The following is a 24,944-nucleotide window of genomic DNA, read 5'->3' on the forward strand; positions in this document are numbered from 1 at the left end:
AGCCACCCCACCTTCTGTGAGGCCTCGGAGGAAGGTGGCATCTGGTTTTCCTTGCGTCATAGCTGGGCATGAGGATCAGCCCAGCTATTAGGAAGCCAAAGCTGGAACACTAGAAGCTTTAATAGGATAGTTGGTACAAGAAGAAAGGAAACTGCTTCAGTACAAAAAGCATGCTATGAAAAACACTCCAGCCTTTCCAAAGAGAGCTGGCAGTCTTCCTTCTCACAGAAATACCCAGGGGATGCAATTTTTGAGTGAAGCATTGTTGGTGCTTTCTTTTAGAAAGTCTGGTTATTAGGAAAGAAGAGCGTCTTTTAAGAACAGGGACACAGTTACCACTCTGGAAAAACTTCTGGCTGACTTAGTCATATATAAAGGCCTATTAATTCATCATCTCAAGCTTACACTGACCTAGGGTCAAAGCCTGCTGCTCTTACAGATTTCAATGGAAACAGGCTCAGGACTTTAAGGGCTAATAGTTGCATGCATCCCCGAGAAGAACTTTCCAATAGAAATATATAAATTCCTCTTTATACCAATATTAAAAAGCTACAAGAGCTCTTGTGGAGACTTTTCTAACATCTGAAAACAGCAGAGCGATTTTTTTTTTCTTCTGCATGAAGGCAAGTCTGAAGATTATTTGCAGAAGGAGAAACTTCTCCGTAAGATAATGGGCCTTGACAGTTCAGGGGGTTGGTAATGAGACACAGAGCCTTTCATTTCTTCTAGGTCACTGCTATAACTATGGCCAAGGTCAATAGCAACTGGAAGTCATTATCAGCTGGTGGCTGCAGTAGTTTATCTGAAATTAGTTGGTAGCCCCAGCGCAGTTTCAGCAGGACAGATGTCCATATGATAAAAGCCACTATCACAATGACATGTCTTCGGTTGTCTGAGGAAATAATCTATGTACCTACTGTGTGAAGAGTGAACTTATTCTTACAGTTTGTCCCTGAAGCTGTCAGGAGAGTATGAGCAAACCACGCTGTTCTGGGCACGGTTTTTGACGTTGTCAGTCTAGCATGTATCATAATCACTAGGCTCAGGGTAGAATTATAGTATAATGAAATTGATTTTGCACAATTGTTTCTTTTTAAAGACCTACTAAATCAGACCCCTCTTGGATACTTGTGCTCTACAAATAGCACTAATGGGACTAGAGCACGTAAATTGAATCCTACTTTATCAGAAACAATGTATTACCTGTCAACCCAGAATGATGCTACATTGAAAACCAGAGGCGTATTTCTTCACTGGGAGGAATGGAAATTTGTAGGCACTGTTGATCTTTGGCTCCGGCATGCTTAGGAATCTCAAATAGAGTCAAGGAAGTTGCTTTAGCTTGGGAAGCCACTATTCTCCCAAATCTCTAATAATTTCAGGATATTTACATTTATCTAATTTCTCACATTGCTCCCATCATTGATGGGAGTCCCGTTATGGTGTCAATATTTTTTTCCCCGATATTAAACTCACTTTCTTCTATTTCCAACCCACAGTAGTGCTTACGGTATTATTGTGATTCATTTTACTGCATTGCTGCTTACAGGGATTTCTTAAAGGTATACTTGGCTGTTTTATTATAGACCAATATTTTGGATTGGTTCTAAAAACCTGATTATTTAATATCACAGACTTACTAGACTTTCAAATAGTTGCTCAGGTGTAGTTTAACATGTAGCCGTATATGTGATTAGCAGCATAGGAGCAAGAATGGTTTTTGGACACATGTTTATTGGTGGTAGTTTTGGTTTCATTAATCTGAAAAGAATCCGGTTTGCACACTCTGGGCCTGCACTGCAACGAGAAACGAAGTGCAGGTAATGGGAATAAGCTGGAAATTTTTTTCAGAAGAGCAATCCTTACCTGAAGTAAAATATTAATGTATTCTACTTGCCACTAAAATATTTAAGCTGTTTTTATTTGCCAGTATCCAAATACAGGTTGTTAGGGTTTCTCTGCTATAAGAATATGGAATCTTAAAACAGTGCCTGGCTTCAAGCTGTATTTGCAGCACTTTGTAATCATTTCGCAGCCCTAACTTCTCACCAGTGGCTCGAGGATGCAAATGATCATAAGAAGAGACTCATCCTTAAAAGAATAAAAACGTCTTATCTTCTAGTTTAACAGAAGTAGTATGACAGCATGGTAAGAAACGCTTCGTATTAAGCATCTTATAAGATACTGACAAACAAGGTCATTTTTCCTAAAACATGGGAAGAATTATTGGCAGGATGGATACGTGAGCATTAGGAAGCTACAGGGTCTGTAAGTGGTGCAGAGAACAGAACAGAGTTGCTGACCTGCTCTCTGTTCTTTAAAAGGTGGCACTTCTTGCCTAACCAGACTACTACTCTTATTTATTTAGAGTACAATTTTAGTAGCATAATGTCCTCTAGGTAAAGGGCTTTAGTACAGATGCAGTTAAACCGATATAACATCCTTTTCTTGTACAGTTTTTTTTTTGGGGGGGGGAACACTATAAATCCTATTGCCAGGATGCTTTCAAAACTAGATAAGGATTAGATCATAAGGATTTTGGAGGTATAGCTGTACCACCAAAACTCTCTAGTGTAAATCTGCCCTGTATCTGAGGAAATAGACTATGTGAAACAATAAAAAATTACTTACTGTGTAGCCAAACTAAAACTAAGCCTAAAGAAAACCATGTATACATAATTCTATTATTCCAGTGCGGTTTCTTAATTTGAAGGTTTATGCAAACTAATCAGCTTGCTGTCAGGTTGGTATTACAGTTAAGACTGTGCCAGTACTTCCATCATAACAAAATTTTGTGGTGTTTCTTGCTGAGATGGAAATGCCTGCCTTGCATTAAGAATTTTTATATGAGCCCTGTCAGCCTTCTGGAAATGAAAAATGAAGCTGTGCAGAGGATTTAATAGAAATCACACTGCGTATTTTTTCAAATGTCATTTTTTTCAGTTATCTGCTGTATTCTGTCCACATCAAAGGTAATGAGCCTTATGGAGGGCAGCTCCAGACCTGCATTTTGTCTTATGAACCGGCTACATTAGGCACCAATGAAGTGCTAAAGGTATGAAAGCTTCTTTCTTGCAGTTTGGGTAGGTAAAAAGATAAATTGGAAAGGTTTTGAAGCAAGAAGGTATTGTTATGGCATTGTAAAGCCAGATATGCAGCAATACAGCCATGACAATTTATGTCCTCTAAATATGTGGCCCATACCTTCTAACTTTATTACAGGTAATACCTCAGTTTCAAGGGGATTACACTTCTGGAAAATCTTGCAGTGGATCTCCAATTGCAACATAAATAGGGTAAAAAGGCACAGGCTCATAAGTAGGCACTCAGAAAAAGGGTCAGGGTAAAACTGTTTTTAATGGTTCTGAATTAGTTTTCTACTATATATCATTTCAAACTAGAAAGCACTGTTGAGGTTTATCTGGCAGAGCCCAATTCCTGGCACTTTGGCCTCAGCTTAAGCAAGGTGGTGGGCAAGGCACAGTGGTCACAGAAAAGTGAAGGATATGTGAGAGGAATCCTCAGCACTTCAGAGACATGTATGTCCTTATCCTCCATGGAATACAGAGTTGATTGGTGAAATCTTTAATCAAGGCAACTTGCTGATTAACCATTTAAAAAACCTACCAACAACAACTCGGTAGCACTGCCAGGACTTTTTGCCCTAAATGGGGCTCTGCCAGTTTCTAGCTTGACCTCCTGTTTCCAGTGATTTATAAAAATGGGCTGAAACTTAGCAGATCAAAGTAGTGTCTAAGCTGCTTATCTTTAATTTATAAACTCCTGCCTTCTTTGGGCTTACAGCAGTGCTTTTACTGTTGGGTTGTTTTTTTTTTTTTTTTTTTTTTTGAGGGAGATTTTTCTGCCACTTGTAATCTTTAAAATGTAGTAAAATAATAATATGTAACTCATGAGCAGCATTTCTTGCTGCTGTCACATTGGATGAAAATATTTCCAACAGTGCCTCTGTTAAAATGACACAAACATCTTGAAGCGCCAGAATGGTAAAACACCTTTCAGGGAACAGATCCAACACAGACACCCTCTGAGCTGGATCAGATCCACTCTCATTTAAATTTGACCTAAATAGCTGAACGCTCAAAAGGAACATACTCTAGAGAGATTACCACAAAATTAAATTGGAATAAGACTGGGTGCATTTTAAAATAAAACTTCTCTGATGGGAAAACACAAGCCTATGCTAAACTGAATATAGGCTCAAGACAGCCTGAGATGCCCCCGAGTGACTCCAACCTTCCTATAGTTCCAGTGCTGGTTTCCCTTCATCCCGTGACAGTCATACAGTGTGACGGGACTACTGTGCGAAATGGCGTCGAAGCAGAACTTCCTGGTGTGAAGTGGCTCCCCGGGGCGGATGTCTTCTCTCCAGCCAAAGGTGAAGAGCTAGAAAAACAATCGGGTGATATAATGATATATTACTAGTGGAAAACATTTAAAAACCCACACAAAGCTTGACGCGTGTTTCCCTACTCTGCACATCCCAGCGGCTGGTTAGACGAGATCCTGCCTGTGTAGGCTTCAGTGATGCCAACTGCCTTAATTAAAGTGCATCGGCGGTGATGTGGAATACACCCCAGGAAGGCACAATCCCTATGGCAGGGAAGAAAACAATCTCTGGTGACACACTAGTGGGGACAGGAGAGGGGATATGCTGTATTAAAGCCTGTAGTTACCCAGTTAAAGCAGCACTCGTATGCACTAGGACTACAGCTACCTAGGACTCAGAAAGCCTCTGCTAGCAATGTTCCTCTAGCTCTCATTTGGGTCTGAAGAAGCTACCTAGAGAGATCTTCCCATCATAGCATCTTTCCCATGTTTAATGAAGAGTTTCCTTCTCTTTATATGGGACACGGTTAGCATATCCTCTCTCGACTGTCTTTTTTCCCCCAAACAACACACATTAAATGATCTTCATCTTGCTACTGTGAACCCTGTGAGTTACAGGCAGCTTGTTAAAGCCCTATTTCTCGCTGCCTAAGAGGAATTGCGGAGGCTCACAGTTAATAGAGGAATCCTTCTCAATCAGACAGCAGCTGTCTGAAATGATGCTGTGACACTGCAGCCTTTCAATCATCAGATGAAGGCGACAGGTCTGACAGCACCAAATTTAAAGATGCAGAGTGCATTTTCCTTTCCCATGGACCAATCCTTGCAGAAGACAGGTTGCAGTTTGTAAATTGCTACCTAGGAGCTCTGCTGAAAGTTGTGAGGTTTTCTTTTTTTTCCTTTGTCTTTTGGTGTCAGTGCTATTCTTCAGCTTTCTCCATGACTTTTTGTTTTCTATAGTATAAACAGAAACATAACATCGAGAAAGCGAAGCTGTCTTTAAACGAGCAAACTCTGCTAGTGAAAACTGTTTAGCTGTGATGGTTCATGTGGAACTGCACTCAGGCTGGTTATCCAGAAAAGCAGCTCCCCGTACTGTGCTCAGACTGCCTCTGGCACCACAGCCACCTCATCTCAGGGTCCTTGCCGTCCTAGCACCCTGCTCCCTGCAGCGTGTATGTTCCCTGATAGAACCAGTATCTAAACATCCACACTGAAGCTTGGTGTCGTATGGAACTGGTCCTGAATACTTCTGTTGCATTTCCCAGATTTTAACCCTTTCATTATGATAGCTATCTTCTTTCCATGGTCTTCATAAGAGATACAGCTTTTAAAAATGCTCATCTTCAATGCTGTACCATCCTCCAAATGCCACATTTGAGAGGTGCTACTGTTTCTCTCGGTCTGCAGGCACAAAATACAAGCATGTATCTGAATATTTGTCTTTTTTTGTATGTATCTCACTGTAAGCCCTTGTTCTTTGTGTTAGCTGCTGTCACTCCCTATTTACTTGTGTATTACAGGTTTTCTAGACAGCATTTTCTCAGTCTGCCCCTGTGTCCTGCTTATTTCTTCTTTGCCCAGAGTGCATTTTTCATTTATCTGCAGTAAAATGCAGTGGACAGCTTTAACTTAATTCTCAAACCAAGTCCTCTTTTTAAAAGGTTAAGTCTTTTTCCACTCTTCTTCATGTTTCTTGTAAGCAGCATCATGGACTCCCTACAAAGATAACTTATCATTTCACAAGCAAACTCAGAAGTAAGATTTGGTACAGAAAAAAGCTACGTTGCTGCTTCTTTAGAAAAAGAGAAGCCTGAGATGACTTTCCTATAAGGGAAAAACAACAAAAGCCGTTTCCTTTCTTTTACCCTTTACCTTTCTACAGCTAAGTAATAAACCTAGAGCTCAAAGTGATGAATAGCAAATACCTAGAGGAACGGCATGGAACAGTCGTTCTGCGATATTCTCACTCTCATCACTACTACAAGAGCGAGATCCTCGCGCAGGACCTCCCTCATCTTTCCCAGTGGGTGGCTCTCCGAATTTCTCATTCTGTGCATGACCGGTGGGCCGAGGGGCCAATTCCTGCTGCTCTCTGGACCTTGGCCTGAGGACTACTACCCCACTGAATGCATCGGTACACCTGAAAGAGCTCAAGCTAGCTTTTAAATCAGATCATACTGATCCAGGGTGTCCCTTTGCCCTTTCCACTCCCGTGTGGTTTCTGAAGATTGCCAGGGCAGTGTCCTGTTTGAAAGTCAAGATGTGGTAACACATAGGGGTTTTTTTGCTCCCTTCCACTGAAAACCAGGGTATGTGTAATACTAGATCTCAATGTTTAGACTAGCACAGATTCTTTTTCCTCTTTCTCAGCCTCATGTTTTGTAAAACAGTTTCATTTTTGAATCAACAAGTACCTCTTCTCCCTAGTCATACTATTATAAAATCAACCTTGTTGGGACAGAAACACAGTTTTAGGCCTAGGAGGGAAAAGAGAAAAAAATTGATCAGACAGAAGGTTATACTTCTATACACCCAATTAATATTAAAATCTTGTGCTTACAGATAAAATTTGAAGCCTATTGCCCTTCTAATCTCATCGTTCTACGTTATCCTCCATTATACAGCAAATTCTCTCTAGTTAACACTAAATCTGGCCGACATAAAAATTATCTTTCCTCTGCATAACGTGCAACAATGCTACATGTTATTAGCTGGAGTCCCGAGCACATCACGCTCTGCTTTGCCACCACCTGTCACTTTGGATTTTATTGTTCCTTTGACCTAAGCTTTGTACCCTTCATTCATTCCTGCCTGCTTATTGATTTGAAACAAGGCTGCACCTAAATTTCCAGACCCATTACTAACAAACAGCAGGCTGGCTCTTCACCTTCAGTCTGCGGGGTTGCTGTTCACTGCTCCCTGCTGGACCCAAGAAGCCCTCTCCGTGGATGCTCATTCTCCTCCTCCACATTCTCGCATACCACAGAGCCTGTAAAACAGGGCCCCATCCTCTGTGTTTGCAACCAAGCAGCCCCTCAGCCCTCATGCTTTAGCTTTCCATGCAGCCTAGCCCTGTCATGCAGTAACGGGAAAATACAGCTTTCCAGCTTCATTTATAATTGGCACAGGGCCTGAAAAATGATTGCCTGATACAGCCATTGCCTTGAGACCGTCTATAGGACAAAGGCCCTTTTGATACCATTAATGCTTTTCAGCCTGACGATGTTGTTCAGTTACTCGCTGCCTGGCTGGGGTCCATCAGCTGGCATTGCGCTTTGGCTACGGCGTTAGACTTGAGCGGACAACAAGTGCCCTGCGCAAAGACGAAACGCTGTGTTTCAGAACTGGGCTCTCAATTGAACTATACCTCCAAGTAGAGAAGGAAGAGCTGGGCAGGCTTCGTGGTTACTTGCTGGGCCGTGTTAGAGATGATGCCTGTCCACCTACTCCCTGGCCAGGGTGGGGGACTTGAGAAGGGAGAGCGATGCCTGTCATTTTCCTTTGCTGCTGGTTATCAGCCCAGCAGATCCCCAGTTTCCCCTGAAGCCAGAAGCTGGCTCTGGGAAGGCAGAGGTGGAAGAATGCCGTGCCGTGCCATCCTCCTGCCCCTTTCCTTCCCCTCTGTTTTTTAATTCTAGGGAATTTTCCAGAAACCAGTGAAACTCATCCTCGCTTCCCACCCTTCTGTTCACCAGAAAGCCTGCAAGTGCTCCACAAACTTTTTTTCTGCTGTTTGCCCGCCGGGGCTTGTACAGCCCTGGGGCGGAAGGTCTCCTCTTTCTCCTGGGGGCTGCTAAAGGGCTGCACCCCCCAGCACGGCTCCTGAAACTGTCAGCTTTTAATTCCTGCCCTTGTAACATGACACAAATCAAGTGGCACAAAGGATCACATCTCTACTTAGTGTTAGCACCGACACCTGCTGCACTGATCAGATCAAGCTACTATATTTTACTATATATTTGTAAATTTATACCAGAAGTTACAAGACAAGCTCAGTGTCAATCTATGCTACTTAAAATATGATAATAAAATGCTTGATATTTTCATTAATGCCGCTAGTTTCTACTGGCACATGTAGAAATCATGTAGGCAACAAACTCAAGAAGATATAAGCAATAAAGAGGAGCTCTCTGAGGGCTGGTCAGGTGTTTCGCAGTTGTTTCCAAACACTCTTTAACAAAGTTAATCTTCACAGTTTACTGTGGTGCAAGTGGAAGATCACACCCCTTCTCCTTGGGAGATGTTTCATTAGGCTGTGGTCTTACACGTGCTACAGGTAATGTTCCTGACTGGGCAGCCTTTGGGATTGAGTATGGAGAGCTAGTCAAGAAATTTCCATCAAAATACACCAATCTAAAACAGTTTTGTGGGAATTTTTTCACTTCTATCAACTGTCACCAACAAAGAGACAGATTTTGCTTGGTGAGTTGGAAGTTGAGACTTTGCCCTGCCGGTTCCTGGGGGACTACAAGGCACGGAGGTGTTGGCTATGGCTGGAGTAGGGGAAGCCCAGGTGCTAACACAGTGCACATGGTCCCTCCACTGTGAGCTGAGGGAAACTTCAGCAAAAAGGGGGAAAAGGCTGCTATCTTGTTTCTGAAAAAAATCTCCCAAGCTCTGCATCACCAAAATGTTTTCACCTTCTAAAATTAATTTTTTCCAGAATTTCTTTTCTAGAGGAAAACTGAAATTTCTCCTCTGGATGAAATATTTTGCATATACTGTAATTTCCTATGGGATAGAAATTCTGAGTTTTAGCCAGGTCTACTACCTCGTTCACTTCAGCTTTTAGTTTATAAGATTCTTTCCTTTCTTTCTCAACTGGTATCTTTAAAATCTGTACCTTGCACAAACTCACCCTTGAAATCTATCAGCCAGATGAACGTGTCTCATACCAGGAGTCTGAATACTTGCGTAAAATTAGTTTCTCTTTGTTTCTAAACTAATTCAGAAACCAATAGGATATTACCACTGCTAAAATTATGCAAATAAAAAGTTGCCCATCGATACAGTAGTAGATGTCATGTCAAGTCCTTATCTGGTAAGGTAAGGACACAAAATCAACTTTCTTCTAAAACTTCTATTTTCTAGTTTTAGAAAATACAGTTCCTTTCTAGGAGAAAGTGAAATTACCTTTATTTATTTATTATAATAAATTCCATTATATTTATATATACTATTTATACCTATAAATACATTATAATTTTATTTATTTGTTACTCTAATCATCTTCTAAAGATTCTTTAGCATTTCTCACATGATTTCTAGGATTTTGATTGACAAGTGGATAAACTATCGGTAACTGTGTTCCTAACAGTGGGAAGAACAACCTTTGAACGCAGTGCTCCCTCCTGGGAGAAAAAAGAACCCAACAAAACCACAAAAAAACCCAACAAACGAATGGTGACAAAAGAAAACGGATTGTTTTGAGGGTTAAATAGTGTACTAGCTGGTGGTTCATTAAGCTGCCTTTGGGTCTATTTGCATTCCGCTTGTCCGGAGCTGCCCTCTGCTGCCCGGCTGCCGACTTGCAGGCAGCAGGCGGAGCGCCTGGCCCGGCGCATCCCCCCCGCCCCTCCTCAGCCGCCCCGGGAAGGCACTGAACTGTTCGGCAGGCTGGATGAAATGGCTTGGCTTGGGTCTTGGCAGGCCTTTCCCAAGGCACCCGCACCGCCCTGGTGGGAGCGGTGCTCCCTGGCGGTGTTTTCCAGGCTATCCTGCAGGGAGAAGGTACACGCTGCTCCGCACCAGCCCCGCAGAAGTGATTCGTGCTGTCCCTGGAGCGCACGTCAAGCACGGGCGTGCTTGAGGCTTCCTCGTTATGGTTCTGTGATCTAAGGAGCTGGTTGGTTGAACTTCTTTCGTGCTAGCTTAACCCTATTTATTTTAATGAAGTCACTTTTCGTCATTAGTAGAGAACGAGACCCTTACATCGAGTCTGATCCTAAACACGGCCATGCGCTGGAGTACACTGAAACACAGATGCCTCCCCATCCTTCTCCCTTTGCATCCCTTCCCCTTCCTCACAAGCACTTACTCTTCCAAAGGATATTTCAAGCCTCCCTCTTCTCTGCTTTCCCTGCTAGATTTTTTTCTTCTCTCACCTTTTCATCCAGTTTTCTTCCCTCCTTTCTCTCATGTCTGGCAGCCTCAGGACTCCCTCCCTTCTTGAGGAGGGTTTGGAGCTCTTCAGGTTTGCAGATTTTAAAGCCAGAGAGCACTGTGATGATCTAGTCTGGACCATACAACCTCCTTCAAGTCATTGCTTGAATTACTGGATGTCTTTCATAACCAAAACAGGATTACATTTATCTAGTCTCGGCATCCTATCGCTGTGCTACATCTTTGGTAGCTATGTGAAGAAGCCTTCTTTCAGCAACTTTCTTTTCCCCACGTTGGCACTTAGCTAAATTGTGATCATCCTTCAGCTTCTCCATTTCATTCACTTGCACCTCTCCCCCTGCATTTCTCAGTATCCTCAGAGAATGATTTCTTGACCTTAGTGCTTCAAATATCCCTCAGAACTCCTCTCTTCTGAGCTTTTAAGCTTTTACAAAGTGCCATGTGCGACTGCCAGGTCAATTTTTCTCCTCAGCACTGGGAAGTTTTTCTAATCTGAGACCTTGCCCTGTGAAAGGCACGGTCACTAAAATTGCTAGTAAATGGTTAGGTTGTACTTTTCATCGGGGTTCTCTTTGCTCATGTTGGCCAGACCCACAGCCTGTGGGTCATGATCCCTTTCCTATGGCACTCACAGCCACAATGAGTACAAATCAGAGCTCTTTTCCTCCGTACTCCTGAGAGCTAATATTTTTCCACCTAACCAACCTACATAAAAGATTTTTTTGAGTCTTTATCATCCCTTGTCTTTGTGAAACTTTCTTTCTAGCTTTTACCCATTTATCTTGCTTATACCTCATATTAGTTTAAAATATAACCACTTACTGAGATGAAAGCATAGAAGCAGACAGCCACCAGAGCTTTGCAAGCCCAGGCACTATATTTAAAATATTTTCAGGTAACTTAACCAAAATCAACATGTTTTCATGACACAGCGGGGGAGAATGGGGCGCTCAAAAGCTCTTTTGGCATTGCAATTCCTTTCTGGAAATTAAGATTATACAGCCCAGGTGGTGGTTGGAATTTCTAAGGTTATGTTAAAGAGCACTTTCTAAAAGCCACTGAGGTCAGCAATCATTCAAAAATTATTTCTACACCCTGCTTTGCCTTAGGAAAAGGAGGAGCCCTCAGAGAAATGTTTAGAAACTGGAAAGGAGAAGCAACAATTTTACACTGCATTTCTCTTTCCATCGATAAAATACCTGTTCGTGTGACCATGTCCGTTCTGAGCCGTCCTTCACACAGATGTCTAGCCTCAGCTCAGTCCCCATGGCTCCGTGTTTACTGTCCACACAGAGATTGGCTGCCACGTTTCGAATCTGCAAAACCAAGCAGCAACATTTCACGTTAAAGCAGGCTGCAGAATAGAGCTTCCAACATTAGGGGGTTAGGAGTTCAGCCCTCTCAGTTAGAAACCAAAGGGCTCGACACTGACCATTAGTTATATAAAACTGGTGGAACTTACTTTTCACAGGGTAGAGAGCCATGTCCTGGAACGAACTATTCTTTTTGTGAACAGCTTTAGAAGCAGCAAAGTTTGAAATACTCTGCTTAACAAATGAAAGGTAGGTCTGTATGAAATATTTTCATGCAAAGAAACTAAGAGGAAAAAAAGTCTGAGAAGCTGAAAGCTTGTTCTGACTGCTTCTTCCCTCCTACTGGAGCAAGACAGATCAACTGTATTAAGAGGAAATTATTTCCGTATGAGTCTCTCACAGGCTTTGAAGCAATATTTCTTGAAAACTTAGGCACGCCCTGTTCCAATGCTTGTTCTTACTTTGACACAATAACACCGTTGTAGAGGTCACACACTAGGGCTCAAAGTGCATAAAATTAAAAAGTACTTACCAAATTTCTACCAAGACTGTGCTTACCCATGCAGGTTCCTTGTGCTGTCTGCATGCCTTCTGCAAACACTCCACAGTGTAACTTATTCTTAAAAGGAAAATCTCATTTTTGAGACTGAAGCAACTGAGTAATAATTAATCTGTGACTATCAGTCATACCAGTTATGTACTGCTGCTGCCATGTATATTTTTCTGGAAGACTGGATTGAAAAGGAGTGTGTTGCCCACTGCCACCAAAAAAAGGAAAATCCCAGATTTCTGTTGCAAATATATGCACATTTCTCCTCGAGTACCTTAGTTGGGATATTTAAAATCCTTTAGACACCTCCAGAATGAGGAGGATTTCTTAAAAAACTTGCCCTGTCAATGACACACAGAAACTGAGTAATCAAAGTCCGCGTACATGCATGGAGATGTGCACAAATTCTGTATGTATAATATCTAGAAAGCAGGTGCATATTTGGACATTCTGGTCACTACTTTGATCCTTATTTTGAAAAAAGAGAAGCTAGATGCTGAATGGAGATACAGTTGGGTTGAGAATTGTATTTTTCCATGGAAAATATTTTAGAAGTCGCTGTTGTTGCCGTATTACATTAGACAAATGTAAACATTGCCACTCTTAAATACTGCATACCTCACACACAAAAGCAAAGGATGGAAAACTCAGCACAGCACAAAACATTGCAAGGTGGGGCAATCCTCATGCTTGTAAGGCACATGAGAGACCTACTCCGCTCTTTTTCTCATTCTGGAGGACTGGAATCGAGTCTATTCACCATGTTCTAAGAAAGATTTAGACAGATGGGAAAGCAACAGGAGCTGGAGAAAATGTAAAAATGTCACCTTCAGGAAAGGTTTTAGAAGCTTCATTTGTTTAGCCAAGAAAAGAGCAGATTAGGCAAAGGATGGGAGCATCGGTTTGAGCATCTGGCTCCAAGAACCTCTGAGCCTTCACCAGTGCTCAGGGAAGTATTCTTCTAAAACATGGACAAGCCCAGTTCTAGGGTGTTTTTTCTTATTTCGATACAATAAAAATTGCTATAGATGAGTTAAAACACTAGCATTTCATACACACAACCAGACGCAGAAACCCAGCACTGAGCCCCACAGTACAAAGGGTCATGTTAACTGAAAAAAAGGATGAAAGGTTTAGTTCTCAACAACCCTGCCTTCATTTTCCTATCACCCAGCAAAAAAGACAGGAAAGAATAATGAGAGGAATAGATTTTAATTTTATATTTTTGAAGTTTCATGTGAAATACCTACTCCAAGTATAATTTGTTGAGTGTTCAATCATTTCTCAGTGCACTTAAATTTACATTGTATAAGTAAAGATTACAGGCCTAATACAAAATTAAATGATATATCAGTTCTGTTCTTAAAGCATGCAAGCTAATTAAAATGGAGCTGCTAACAATTGCCATTAATAATTGGGGTATATTTATGGATTCAGAATTGTAAAATGACAGTGAATACACTCCACATCCAATGAATGCTTACTGGATTGAAGAGCTTTCATAATTTTGTCTCGATGGCATTGCTCCATCCTGTTCTCAGTCATTTCGACTATGTGGTAAATTTCATAGAATCACAGAATGGTTTGGGTTGGAAGGGACCTTTAAAGGTCATCTAGTCCAAATCCCCTGCAGTCAGCAGGGACATCTTCAACTAGATCAGGTTGCTCAGACCCCCATCCAGCCTGACCTTGCATGTTTCCAGGGATGGGGCATCTACCACCTCTCTGGGCAACCTGTTCCAGTGTTTCACCACCCTCATTGTAAAAAACGTCTTCCTTCTATCTAGTCTGAATCTATCCCCTTTTTAGTTCAAAACCGTTACCCCTTGCCCTCTTGCAACAGGTCCTGCTAAAAAGTCCCTCCCCATCATTGTTAGAGGCCCCCTTTAAGTCCTGAAAGGCTGCAAGAAGGTCTCCCCGCAGCCTTCTCTTCTCCAGGCTGAACAATCCCAACTCTTTCAGCCTTTCTTACTGGAGAGGAGTTCCAGCCCTCTGATCATTTTTGTGGCCCTCCTCTGGACCCACTCCAACAGGTCCCTGTCTTCCCTGTGCTGAGGGCCCCAGAGCTGGAGGCAGGACTCCAGGTGGGGTCTCACCAGAGCAGAGCAGAGGGGCAGAATCACCTCCCTCGACCTGCTGGCCACGCTGCTTTTGATGCAGCCCAGGATAGGGTTGGCCTTCTGTGCTGCAAGCACACATTGCCAGCTCACATCCAGCTTTTCATCCACCAGCACCCCCAAGTCCTTCTTGGCAGGGCTGCTCTCAATCCCTTCATCCCCCAGCCTGTACTGATACTGGGGGTTGCCCTGACCCAGGTGCAGGACCTTGCACTTGGCCTTGTTGAACCTCCGGAGGTTCACGTGGGCCCACGTCCCTCAGGCATGTCAACCGCACCACTCAGCTTGGTGTCATCTGCAAACTTGCTGAGGGTGCACTCGATCCCGCTGTCTGTGTCATTGATGAAGATATTAAACAGTACTGGTCTCAATAGGGACCCCTGAGGGACACCACTTGTCACCGATCTCCAGATGGACACTGAACCGTTGACCACTACCCTCTGGATGTGACCATCCAACCAATTCCTCATCTACCAAACAGTCCACCCATCAAATCTGTATCTCTCCAATTTAGAGAGGAGGATGTTGTGGGGGACTGTGTCAAAGGCCTTACAGAAATCCAGACAGACGACATCCGTAGCTCTTCCCCTGTCCACTGATGCAGTCACTCCATCATAGAAGGCCACTAGGTTGGTCAGGCAGGACTTGCCCTTGGTGAAGCCATGCTGGCTGTCTCAAATCACCTCCCTGTCCTCCATGTGCCTTCACATAGGTTCTAGGAGGATCTGTTCCATGATCTTCACAGGCACAGAGGTGAGGTTGACAGATCGATAGTTCCCAGGGTCCTCCTTTCTACCTTTTTTAAAAATGGGTGCAATGTTTCCCTTTCTCCAGTCACCAGGGACTTCACCTGGCTGCCATGACTTCAAATATGATGGACAGTGACTTGGCAACTACATCAGCCAATTCCCTCAGGACTCTGAGATGCATCTCTTCAGGTTAGATATGTTCAGGTTCCTCAAGTGGTTATGAACCTCATCATCTCTTACAGTGGGAGGGACTTTGCGCCCCCATTCCCTGTCTTGCGGTCCATCCACTTGAGAGGTGTGGGAAGAGAGGCTGCCAGTGAAGACTGAGGCAAAGAAGTTGTTGAGTACCTCAGCCTTCTCCTTGTCCATTGTTATCATTTTGCCAGTCTTGCTCATCAGGGGAGTACGCTTTCTTTGACCTTCCTTTTCTGGCTGACATACCTGTAGAAGCCCTTCTTATTATTCCTTGCATCCCTTGCTGAGTTCAGCTCCAGCTGCGCCTTGGCCTTCCTGACCCCATCCCTGCACAACTGGGCAGTGCCCCTATACTCTTCCCAGGATACCTGTCCCTGCTTCCACTGCCTGCGCATTTCCTTCTTGCCCTTTAGTTTGACCAGCAGGTCTTGACTCATCCATGCTGGTCTCTTGCCTTCCTTGCCTGATTTCTTATACCTGGGTATTGAGAGCTCTTGTGCTCTATGGAAAGCATCCTTAAGGATCTGCCAGCTCTGTTCTGCTCCCTTGACCCTGAGGGCAGTTTCCCAGGGGGTCCTATTGACTAACTCCTTAAAGAGCTGGAAGTTTGCTTTCCTAAAATTCAGGGTCCTGACTCTTCACCTGACCCATATCCCTCAGGACTGTGAACTCCACCTGTGCATGATCACTGCAGCCTAGGTTGCCTCCAATCTTGACGTCACTGATTAGCTCACTTGCATTGGTGACCACCTGGTCCAGTATCACATCCCTTCTGGTAGGGCTGTCTATTACCTGGCTTAAGAAGTTATCCTCAATGCATTCCAAGAGTCTCCTGGATTGCCTACAGCTCACCGTGATACTTTTCCAGCAGATGTTGGGGTGGCTGAAGTCCCCCAGCAGGATGAGAGCCTGTGAGCACAATGCCTCCTGTAGCTGGAGTGGGAGGCTTTGTAAATAGGCTCCCCTTGATCAGGCGGCCTGTAGTAGATGCCAACCAAAGGTTCCCTTTCTTGCCTCTGTCCCCGATTCTTACCCCTAAGCTATCAACCTGCTAGTGGCTATTCCTCAGAGACAGCTCTTCACACTCTATCCATTTCTTGATGTAGAGGGCAATGCCTCCTCCCCTGCTTGCTTGCCTGTCCCTTCTGAACAGCCTGTAGCCATCGACAGCTGCACTCCAGTCATGGGATTTGTCCCACCAAGTTTCAGTAATGGCAACTAGGTCATAAATTTGTTCTATGCATTTCTGGGAAAGGTTTGAGCTGAAGCTACATTTAGTTCCTTTCCTGCTGGAATCTGTCTCCTGTTCTTTATTTCTTCTCCTCTTCCCTCTGCTCCTGAAAGGTTTGCTTGAGGTAGTTTTTCCTCTGCTTTGTTGCAGCTTACATGTTAGCTTATCCTTTTTTTTGTATTATCCTTCCTTTCAACTGCAGAGGGGTCGTGGTTTGTTTTTCATTTTCTTTTTGTAATGCAGGCATTTCAGTCGAGTCTGTGCTTTTGTTTTCTGGTGTTTCTGTGTGGCCTTGGCAGTTGCTAGAAACTGAACTGAGCCATCGTGCTGCTGCCAGAACCGCAGGGAGTGATCTGCCGAGCACCAGCACCATACGGCCTGCAAATCCCCTATGATGCTTTCATGGAAGAAGGAAGGAAAGCAGAAGCACAGCAAGGAGAGGCTTTTTTCTCATTTATACATCAATATGCATTTGAACTGCCTTGTCTCCAGTCACTCACACAATGGATTTTGAATTTTTAAGGTTATGAGTTACAACTAGCAAAGAAATAACTAGTACTCCTAACACACTCAATTTCCTACATTCGTATTTGTGCAATTGTAGAGACTGGGGGTGAACAGGAGACAGATTTTATCACCCATGCAGGTAGGGCATTGAGTTGCTATATGCAACGCTTATTTGCTCAACCTTAAATGCTTAATGCATTTGTACACACAGATAAGCATATGCGAAAAGCGTGCTTTTGAGGAGTCTGTATGGACTAACAAGAATGGTTAGCAGTGATCTTAAAGGCTGGTCTAGAATTAAAGAAATTCCGAAAAAAGCATGGGACACTACACGCAAGTCATTATGCATATTCAATTCTTGAAATGCAATCCTAACACATGTTGGGACACAGATTCTAAGACTACAGGCCCTGTAGTCCTTATAGAGAGCAGATGGAGTGTAAAAGCACAGAGAATACAAACTCTAGGGGGTCTGTTTTCTCCCTCTTCTACGCGGGAAGCCTCCAAGCAAGGATGTACAGGCTTCTCAGTGCTCCTCCGACGCTTGGGAACAAAGGCACGTCACCTGAGTGGGATTTCTGTTGGTGTAGCAGCTGACTTCTGTGCTTTAAATGAGGGAGGAAGCTATAAGGAGAAATCACTGCGTAAGCCTAGATACAGTAATCCTTGGGTTTTACAAAAAGCAGTTAACTTATGTTAAAACTACAGCTTGCTTTCTCTAAGTTAGCCAGCCCGTGTTAAAAAGACTTTTTGCCAGAGTAGGCCAGGCCTTGAGAAAGAAGTAGCTTAGCTCACTGGCCCTGCAATGGGGAAAGAGGAATGTGATGTAAAAAACAGGAGCTGGAACACAGGAGGACAGAAGGCCTGAAAGCCTAGACCTTAGGTCTGAAGAAGACACTGTTATCTCTTGACATTTGAAGCTACTGATTTGACAGACAGGTATTCAAGAAAAAAAAAATGTTGGTACACCTGTCGAGAAAGGAAAAAAAAAATAAAAATCAGGGGTTTCCAAACAGTGTTTACATATTGCAGAATATATGGTCTGCCAGATAACTTGACCTCTGGCTAAATTAATGTTGGAGTTTTGCAGAAAGCCAGCAGTTACATGATTTAATAAGCTCCCCGTCGGAGAGGCAGATTAAGATGGTCTAGCACTACACTCTCAAAAACATTGTATTTGCCATTAGTACGCAAGCATGGAAGAAACTAGAAAGCAATGGATGTGTTGATTACCATGATAATCTTCTTGTCAGAAGATCAGAGTCTTCTGAGGAAAATGAAGGGTCGCAGGCCATTGATACAGCCTGCTAGGATTAATTTCGAGATTTTTGAACATTGTGGTGGGAGCTGTGTAATGACACACTTGCATGCTCCATGTTAAATGAAGAAAAAACTGAGATGACCTCCTCCCACACCCCTACGCTTTGAAGCAAAGTAAATTTCCCCCTTCCTTTTAAGGGTATTTTAGGCTGAAAAAGACATTTCAGAGGGAAACTAAAGCTTCCCAGCGTCCAGCAGTTATATTGACCAATTTTCTTTGATAATTCTAAAACTCTATAAACAGGCAAACGAGTTCCTGCAAGATTTGCTGTTGAGGTTGTGGGTGATGTCCTGGCTTCAGCAGCCTTGCCCTGCCTGTGCTGGAGCCAGGCTGTCACCCAGCATCACTTCAGCCTTCCTGGGGGCAGAGGGGGGCAAGTCAGAGAGGGAAAGGCACTCGCAGGGGTCCTGGGAGCTACCCTGTATGCTCATCACAGCATGAAACTGTCTGCACCAAAGCAAAAAGTGGGAAAGCATAGCAATCTAAAGACAATTTTATGTTCAGTATGGTAATCTGTTAGAATGATGAATGTGGAATGGTGCTGGGACTATCCTTAGCGTGTCCCAATAGAGCAACAAGAGAGGCACCTTGGTGCTATCAACTTATATAATACTTTCCATACATCTGATTTAATGTCTCAAATAAGAAAGTGGCTGTAGCTCTTAGAAGACATTAGCAATGTTCATTTATGTTGCTTTTTTCATTGGAGCAGCACTTAAAGCCAGCTTTAGTGCACTGCTTACACTCTCAGATAACCCTAGTGCCATCAACATCTACAGATCAAATATGGAAAAATGAGCCACCTTTCCTGTCAACTGATACGTAGCAATTTTAAAAGTATTTATCTTTTGTGTCAGCCATAAAAAGGAAAAGTTGAAGTTAAAAGAAGTCAAGCACTGCCAAAGACCTCACTGAAGAAACAGGGGACTCTGTTACTCAGTGTGACACTGATCCCGATGAAAGAATTTGAACAGCCCAGCTGTGCAGCACTTGGTCTGCGCAGGGTAAGGAATAGCTGCTTATACCGCTTTTGTACAACAGATGTGTGATGCTTGGTGGGTTGAGATCGACTCATTAAGGATGAGGATGACACTTTAAAAAAAGAAAGTAATCAAAAGAAAAGTTAGTAAGTTCTTAGGCTTTAATGTTTTTCAAACGTGCTACTTGACTTAATTTCATGGGTGACATTTTCATGTCAGTGCTGTAAACCAATTCTGTAAAATCCATGAGTTTGGGATGGAAAAAGGGAGTATTATCAGGTCCTACAGCTTAGCACTTCTGCAGTGACTGAGACTTGCTGTGTATTAAATCATTGAATAACAAGTTCGTGTAACAGCAAATGAAACCAAGCTTAAATATTTCCCTTTTGACTGAGTAAAACAATTTTTTTTTCATATCACCTTGACTACAGGACTCATGAAGTCTAAAATAAATTACAATGGCTGACATTATATGATTGAGTTACTGTAAAATGTGTTTTCGAAGATATTGTTGGAAGCTGTGATGTCTGCACAATATATTCATGCTGGACCACAGCTTGTAGATTCACAAGTACTTCCTAAGTATAACATTTGGTGTCCAAATCTCACCTAATGCAGCTATTATTTTAACTTCCTTCAACAGGATTTCAAATACACATTACAAATAAATTATTCTGTCTTGGAAAGAGAATGGGATGGGTATTACTGTTTTTCAACTAGTAGCATGCTTTCCAATATATCTGGAAGGATAAGAACAAAACCTAATTGAAAACTTTCCTTTTTTCCATGGTGGGAGAGGAAAGAGTACAGTTATCTCACCCAGACACAGAACTGACAGTCTCACTAACCTTAACCTGTCTGGATTTGCTGTTACATTGCTTTACTGCACATATTTCAGATGTTACAAGGCAGAACAGAATATCAAGGGAACATATCCTGCCAGCTACAAAGGACAAAAGGCACAAACAAGCAGAAGAGATAAGGCCATGACAAGTGTAGCGAAGAATATTGGTTTTTGTTTTGCAAATTTTCTTCTTTTCCATCATGAACAGTTTTTGTCAAGAAATGTAAGAGTCAGATTTTAAATAAATGTGTTTGCAAAAAAAAGGGAGTTGTGCAGAGGCTGTTTATGAGATGTCTGCTTTCATACCACAAGCTTTTACTAGCTAGATATCAAAATACTGGAGCCAAAAATTGTCTGAGTACCTCATTGTTTATTCTTTCTCAGACTGGCATAGGCAAGCAGATGAAAAGTCTTTCCAAATGGAAGTAAGAGGATACTAAATGACGGTCAGTCTTGGCACAGAATTTTGGTGTGTATAATCAGCAAGGTTTCTAGAGCTTCTTGAGTCTTACAAAGCAATAACACACAGGCTGTTTTCCTCTTCCAGCTTCTAACTATGACAGCCATTGACCTTCAAGTTTGTTCAAGTTCCTTGCAAGTGCCAACAAATTAATTAAAACTTCACAGGAATGTGACAGTCTTAGGAAAAAATAGAGTAGTTGGGCTGAAACTTCTCTTGCTATTTTAGAGAAAGTACATTTTAGAGGAAACAGAAAGCCTTTGGTCTTCACTTCTTTCCGGTCCGTAGAACTCAATAACTGCTTTCAAGGTACGGATTTGATACCGCTGCTATGATCTTTGATTTACTTTTAAAAAGTCTTGCTTTTAGGCAAAGTGTACATTAATATTGCTGTGAGAAGAATTAATACCTGGATCACAATCTCTTCCACTTAGACCCTCTGTTTGAGTTAAGGGTTGTTCAGCTTGCCAGAGAAACTACCCATCCCACGATCACAGTCCTCCGAGGATGCACATGTATACATGTGAAAGATGATGAAGGAAGATCATAGCAGCAGTCACAGCACCCTGATCCAGCCTGACTTCTACTGATAAACTTGTTATCTCTTGGGATACATTAATCCCATAAAGTGTGGGCAGCAGTATCAAAGATATAAGAAACATTAACAACAAAGGAATTAATTATTGCCAAGAAGTAGCAAACAGTAAGGCACATATAAATTGAAGTTCCTTTGAACATCTGTAACTGGTAGCTTACAAAGAAGAATTAAGGACTGCTACTACCACAGAAAGTTGTTTTTAAAATTTTGCAATGATGTAATTTGCTTTTTTAAAAAGAAATTCTGGAGAATAGTAGAGGCACCTATGTTCAGAAATCCCCTGCATCGTCCAGCCTTGACCACTGGGGATACGCAGAAGTGTGAGGGGTCTTACCAAATGTTTTGATCAAAGTTTCAACTTCATCCTTTGGTTTCAAATATAAAAGGTAGTTGTCCGAGATCCCCAAGAACATCTCCAGCAAAATCAGAGAAGGCCAGAACTCACAGTACAGATATTCCTCCAGTTTTTAAAAAAGTAGCACAATACACTGAAAGAGCAAAGCCTTCTTTATAAATCTGAACGAATTGAGAGGAAAAAGCCCTCTGTGTGCCACCTTTCCATGGAGTGAATCCACTTTAGTTCCTAGACGTAAAAGGCCACTGCAATTTCTCAGCTCAGCTATGGAAGTAATTTCCTGGCCCTGCACTCTTTGTGTTTTCATTTCTTCTACACAAAACAAACTGTCAAAGCAAGGTGTGCTATGGCTCTGCTCTTCAGAGAGGTCTGAATGCAGAACATCTTTGATCACGGGCAGAGAGTTCCAGCGGGCTGTTTGCTTGCCCCCTGCTCTGGAGTGATGCTCAGATATTGGCTTCTCTTTGGTCGTCTCTCCCTCCCCTTATCCCCCAAATGAGAAATTGCATTTGTCTGCTAGTAGTACTCGGTCATGACAGCACCTACAGAATGCAGACCACAAGCTGAGCAAAACCAGTCTTTTTAAAAGAAAAGTATCACACTTGCATGTGTGAGCGAAACAGAGCAAACCTAACTCCACCTACACACAATTGTCCTTGTAAGAACAGGAGGAGTGGATATGCAAAAAAAGTGGATATGCAAAAACAAAAAAGTGTTGACTTCAGACCTCCTTTTTACTAAGGTGATTCTCAGCATCTAAAATCATCTTATGACATGCAATAATGAGTGCTACATACTCTTTTCCACATTCTTGTCCTCATTGTGCGTGCATCTTATGGCCTGTACACACAAAATTGTAATGAAGTATAAAAGGGACAGCGATAGTGTTAAGACATGACAGTTTCTCATTTTAACGGCTAGTCCAGGGATTGTTCCAATCACTGGGAACTCCTTTAATAACACTACTTATCACAGGAACTAACTCTAATTTCATAATTTTAATTTCCTGTAATGTAAAATGTTAGACTCATTTAAATTCGATCTAATTTGTGTATTCCTCACCTCTCCCCAGGCAGCAGGTGGAGGCTCCACAGGAGGGTAATATTTGGGGACATCCCAAGCCACTGCAGCCATGAACCACTTGAAATCTTTACATTTAAGGTGCTTGCGAAGTTCCTTCTGAGCAGAGATATCACCAGTTGAGAGATGTCTGTACTCAGGTCGTCGCTGGTAAATGTACTCTGCAAACTCATCCATCCACGTCTCTGCCACACGCTTCAGGTTCTGTGCAGCAGAAAAAAGCAATCATTAATTTCTTCATGCTTTGAGTGAATGATATTTCTAACAGGGAGAATTAAACAAAACAAAGTTCAGTAGTCCACACAGCTTTTAAGCTTAGCTGGTCTACTTTCTCAGTCTTAAAATATGGAAAAATACTGGTAAATGTATGCTATCTTCATACTGCTTAGTCACCTAGCAATTCCTACCTATTTTTTAGGGTCAGGTCTTACATGTACATGTATGGGGGCAAACAGTCATGAGCTTGCCCTGTCCCATCTCACAGCTGGTTTTGCACCACCTTTGGACTGGAAGCTTTGCTGTGTTGGCATGCTAGTAAGTCTGCGCAAAAGCATAACACATAGCCCTGAAGTGGAGCTGACCTAAAGCAAAGCAGCTCATGAGACAGGTACGGCAACTTGTGGCTTTCTGCACTCATCCTGTAGACACATCTAAGACTATTTCTGTGCCATGAAACCCAGTTCTGGTTTATGTCCCACAAAGTTTATTTCTGTTGGCATTTTACAGGAAACAGAATTACCTATTTTGTTGCATAAGAATTTATTCAAATTGTAATTAATTAAATTAGCTGACTTAAATTCTAAAATAAAAAAAAGACTTGTAAGGAAAAATCCTGAATGGATGAGACTGAAGAGATGTATTTTATTGTTATTTAGCATCATGGAGTCTAAACAGGCTAGGGACAATTTTTTCTGTATTTTTGTTTGTTTTTAAAATTCCTCCTGCAGCTTAATCCACACAAATTTATATGCAGATGTCGTAGTGGAGTACAGGCTTAGTCTATTCTGCATTTCCACAGCTGCCCAATAACCTCTTATCCCACCAACAAAGCAACATCTCACTGGATGACACTGAGACACTAGGGTGTTCTTACTGCTTTGTTTGTAAAAACAAGATCATCAAATTTTGTAATATTCTTTTTATAGAACACTAACTGCAAAATGCTGAGATTCGCTCTGTAATAAGCTGGAGGACAATATACATCTGATTATCATCAACATAAGGTAATGTTTCTTCTCAGAACATTCTCTGCATCTAAGTAAGCCTGATTCGTACTCTGATTTGCTTTCAAGATTCATTTGAAAATTCCTTTCCTGAATTTTATTAATCCACACAAACTAAATGTCTCTGAACTAATAAGGCTTATCTGAATACAAAGACAGCAAGATACAGAAAAAACAAAGTACTGTTAGCTGACACTGCAAGATAAGTTTCTATGTGCTTTTTCTCTGTGAAGCAAATACATTAAAACCTGCAGGGATAAAGCAAGTAAAATTAAAGCAGTATAAGAAATCACAACACTTATACCCTATTAAAAAATGGCCCATGCCCCACATGAGGTTGATTTTTGTTGTAATTTCATGAAAACCTAAAATACTTTACAAGAAATTAGAATTCAAGAATAGAGGACTGGGTAGGACTAAGAAAACCAGAACAAATTCAAGAACATCTAAATGACAATCCCACCTTTCTGGCAGAAACCCTGTAACACAGAAATCCCCTGAAAAGTAAAAATACTATGCGATGAAACTTTGTAGATGAGGCCAAAATATGATTAAGTACATTAAACTAAGAAGCCAAAATCATGAAAATAGGTCTGATCTTTCCAGCATATTTTCCACTAGTAAATGCTGTACGCCTCATTTACTATCATGCAAATGCAGTTTAAGACTGTTCTAGAAAATATCATACTATTTCTTTTAGTCACTTTCTCTGATAGTGCTATTTTCATATTTTAAAACCATACTGTAAAAGGAACCATACAGTAAAAGTACAGTAAAAAGATTCTCTTAGGAAAGAAAAATTCAAAGTAACTCCAGCAAAGACTTACCTCATCAATATTAAGAGTAGTCTCTGCTGGAGGTTCCTCTTTAGTTATCTGGCTAAGCTAAAAGAACTGCATTCTACTTTAGATAATTATAATTGAATAAAAAAGGAGTCCAACAGAAATC

At 42.0% G+C, this 24,944-nt stretch overlaps 1 protein-coding gene and 1 pseudogene across 1 annotated transcript in view; both read right to left on the reverse strand.

The window, feature by feature from the left end:
- GALNTL6 (polypeptide N-acetylgalactosaminyltransferase like 6) overlaps nt 1-24,944 on the reverse strand; it is a 486,847-nt gene that overhangs the window by 7,351 nt on the left and 454,552 nt on the right. The window contains exons 9-11 of the mRNA XM_087737678.1: nt 22,756-22,977; nt 11,673-11,789; nt 4,255-4,404 (exon numbers count right to left, since the gene is read on the reverse strand). Coding sequence (XP_087593804.1) covers nt 4,255-4,404; nt 11,673-11,789; nt 22,756-22,977 — 489 coding nt within the window. The remainder of the gene's footprint in view (nt 1-4,254; nt 4,405-11,672; nt 11,790-22,755; nt 22,978-24,944) is intronic.
- LOC148051426 (uncharacterized) lies at nt 13,939-21,751 on the reverse strand (annotated as a pseudogene).

The sequence above is a fragment of the Nipponia nippon genome, unplaced genomic scaffold (assembly GCF_047370975.1).
Source record: "Nipponia nippon isolate SJK-2023a ecotype South Korea unplaced genomic scaffold, ASM4737097v1 scaffold_6, whole genome shotgun sequence".
NCBI lineage: Eukaryota > Metazoa > Chordata > Aves > Pelecaniformes > Threskiornithidae > Nipponia > Nipponia nippon.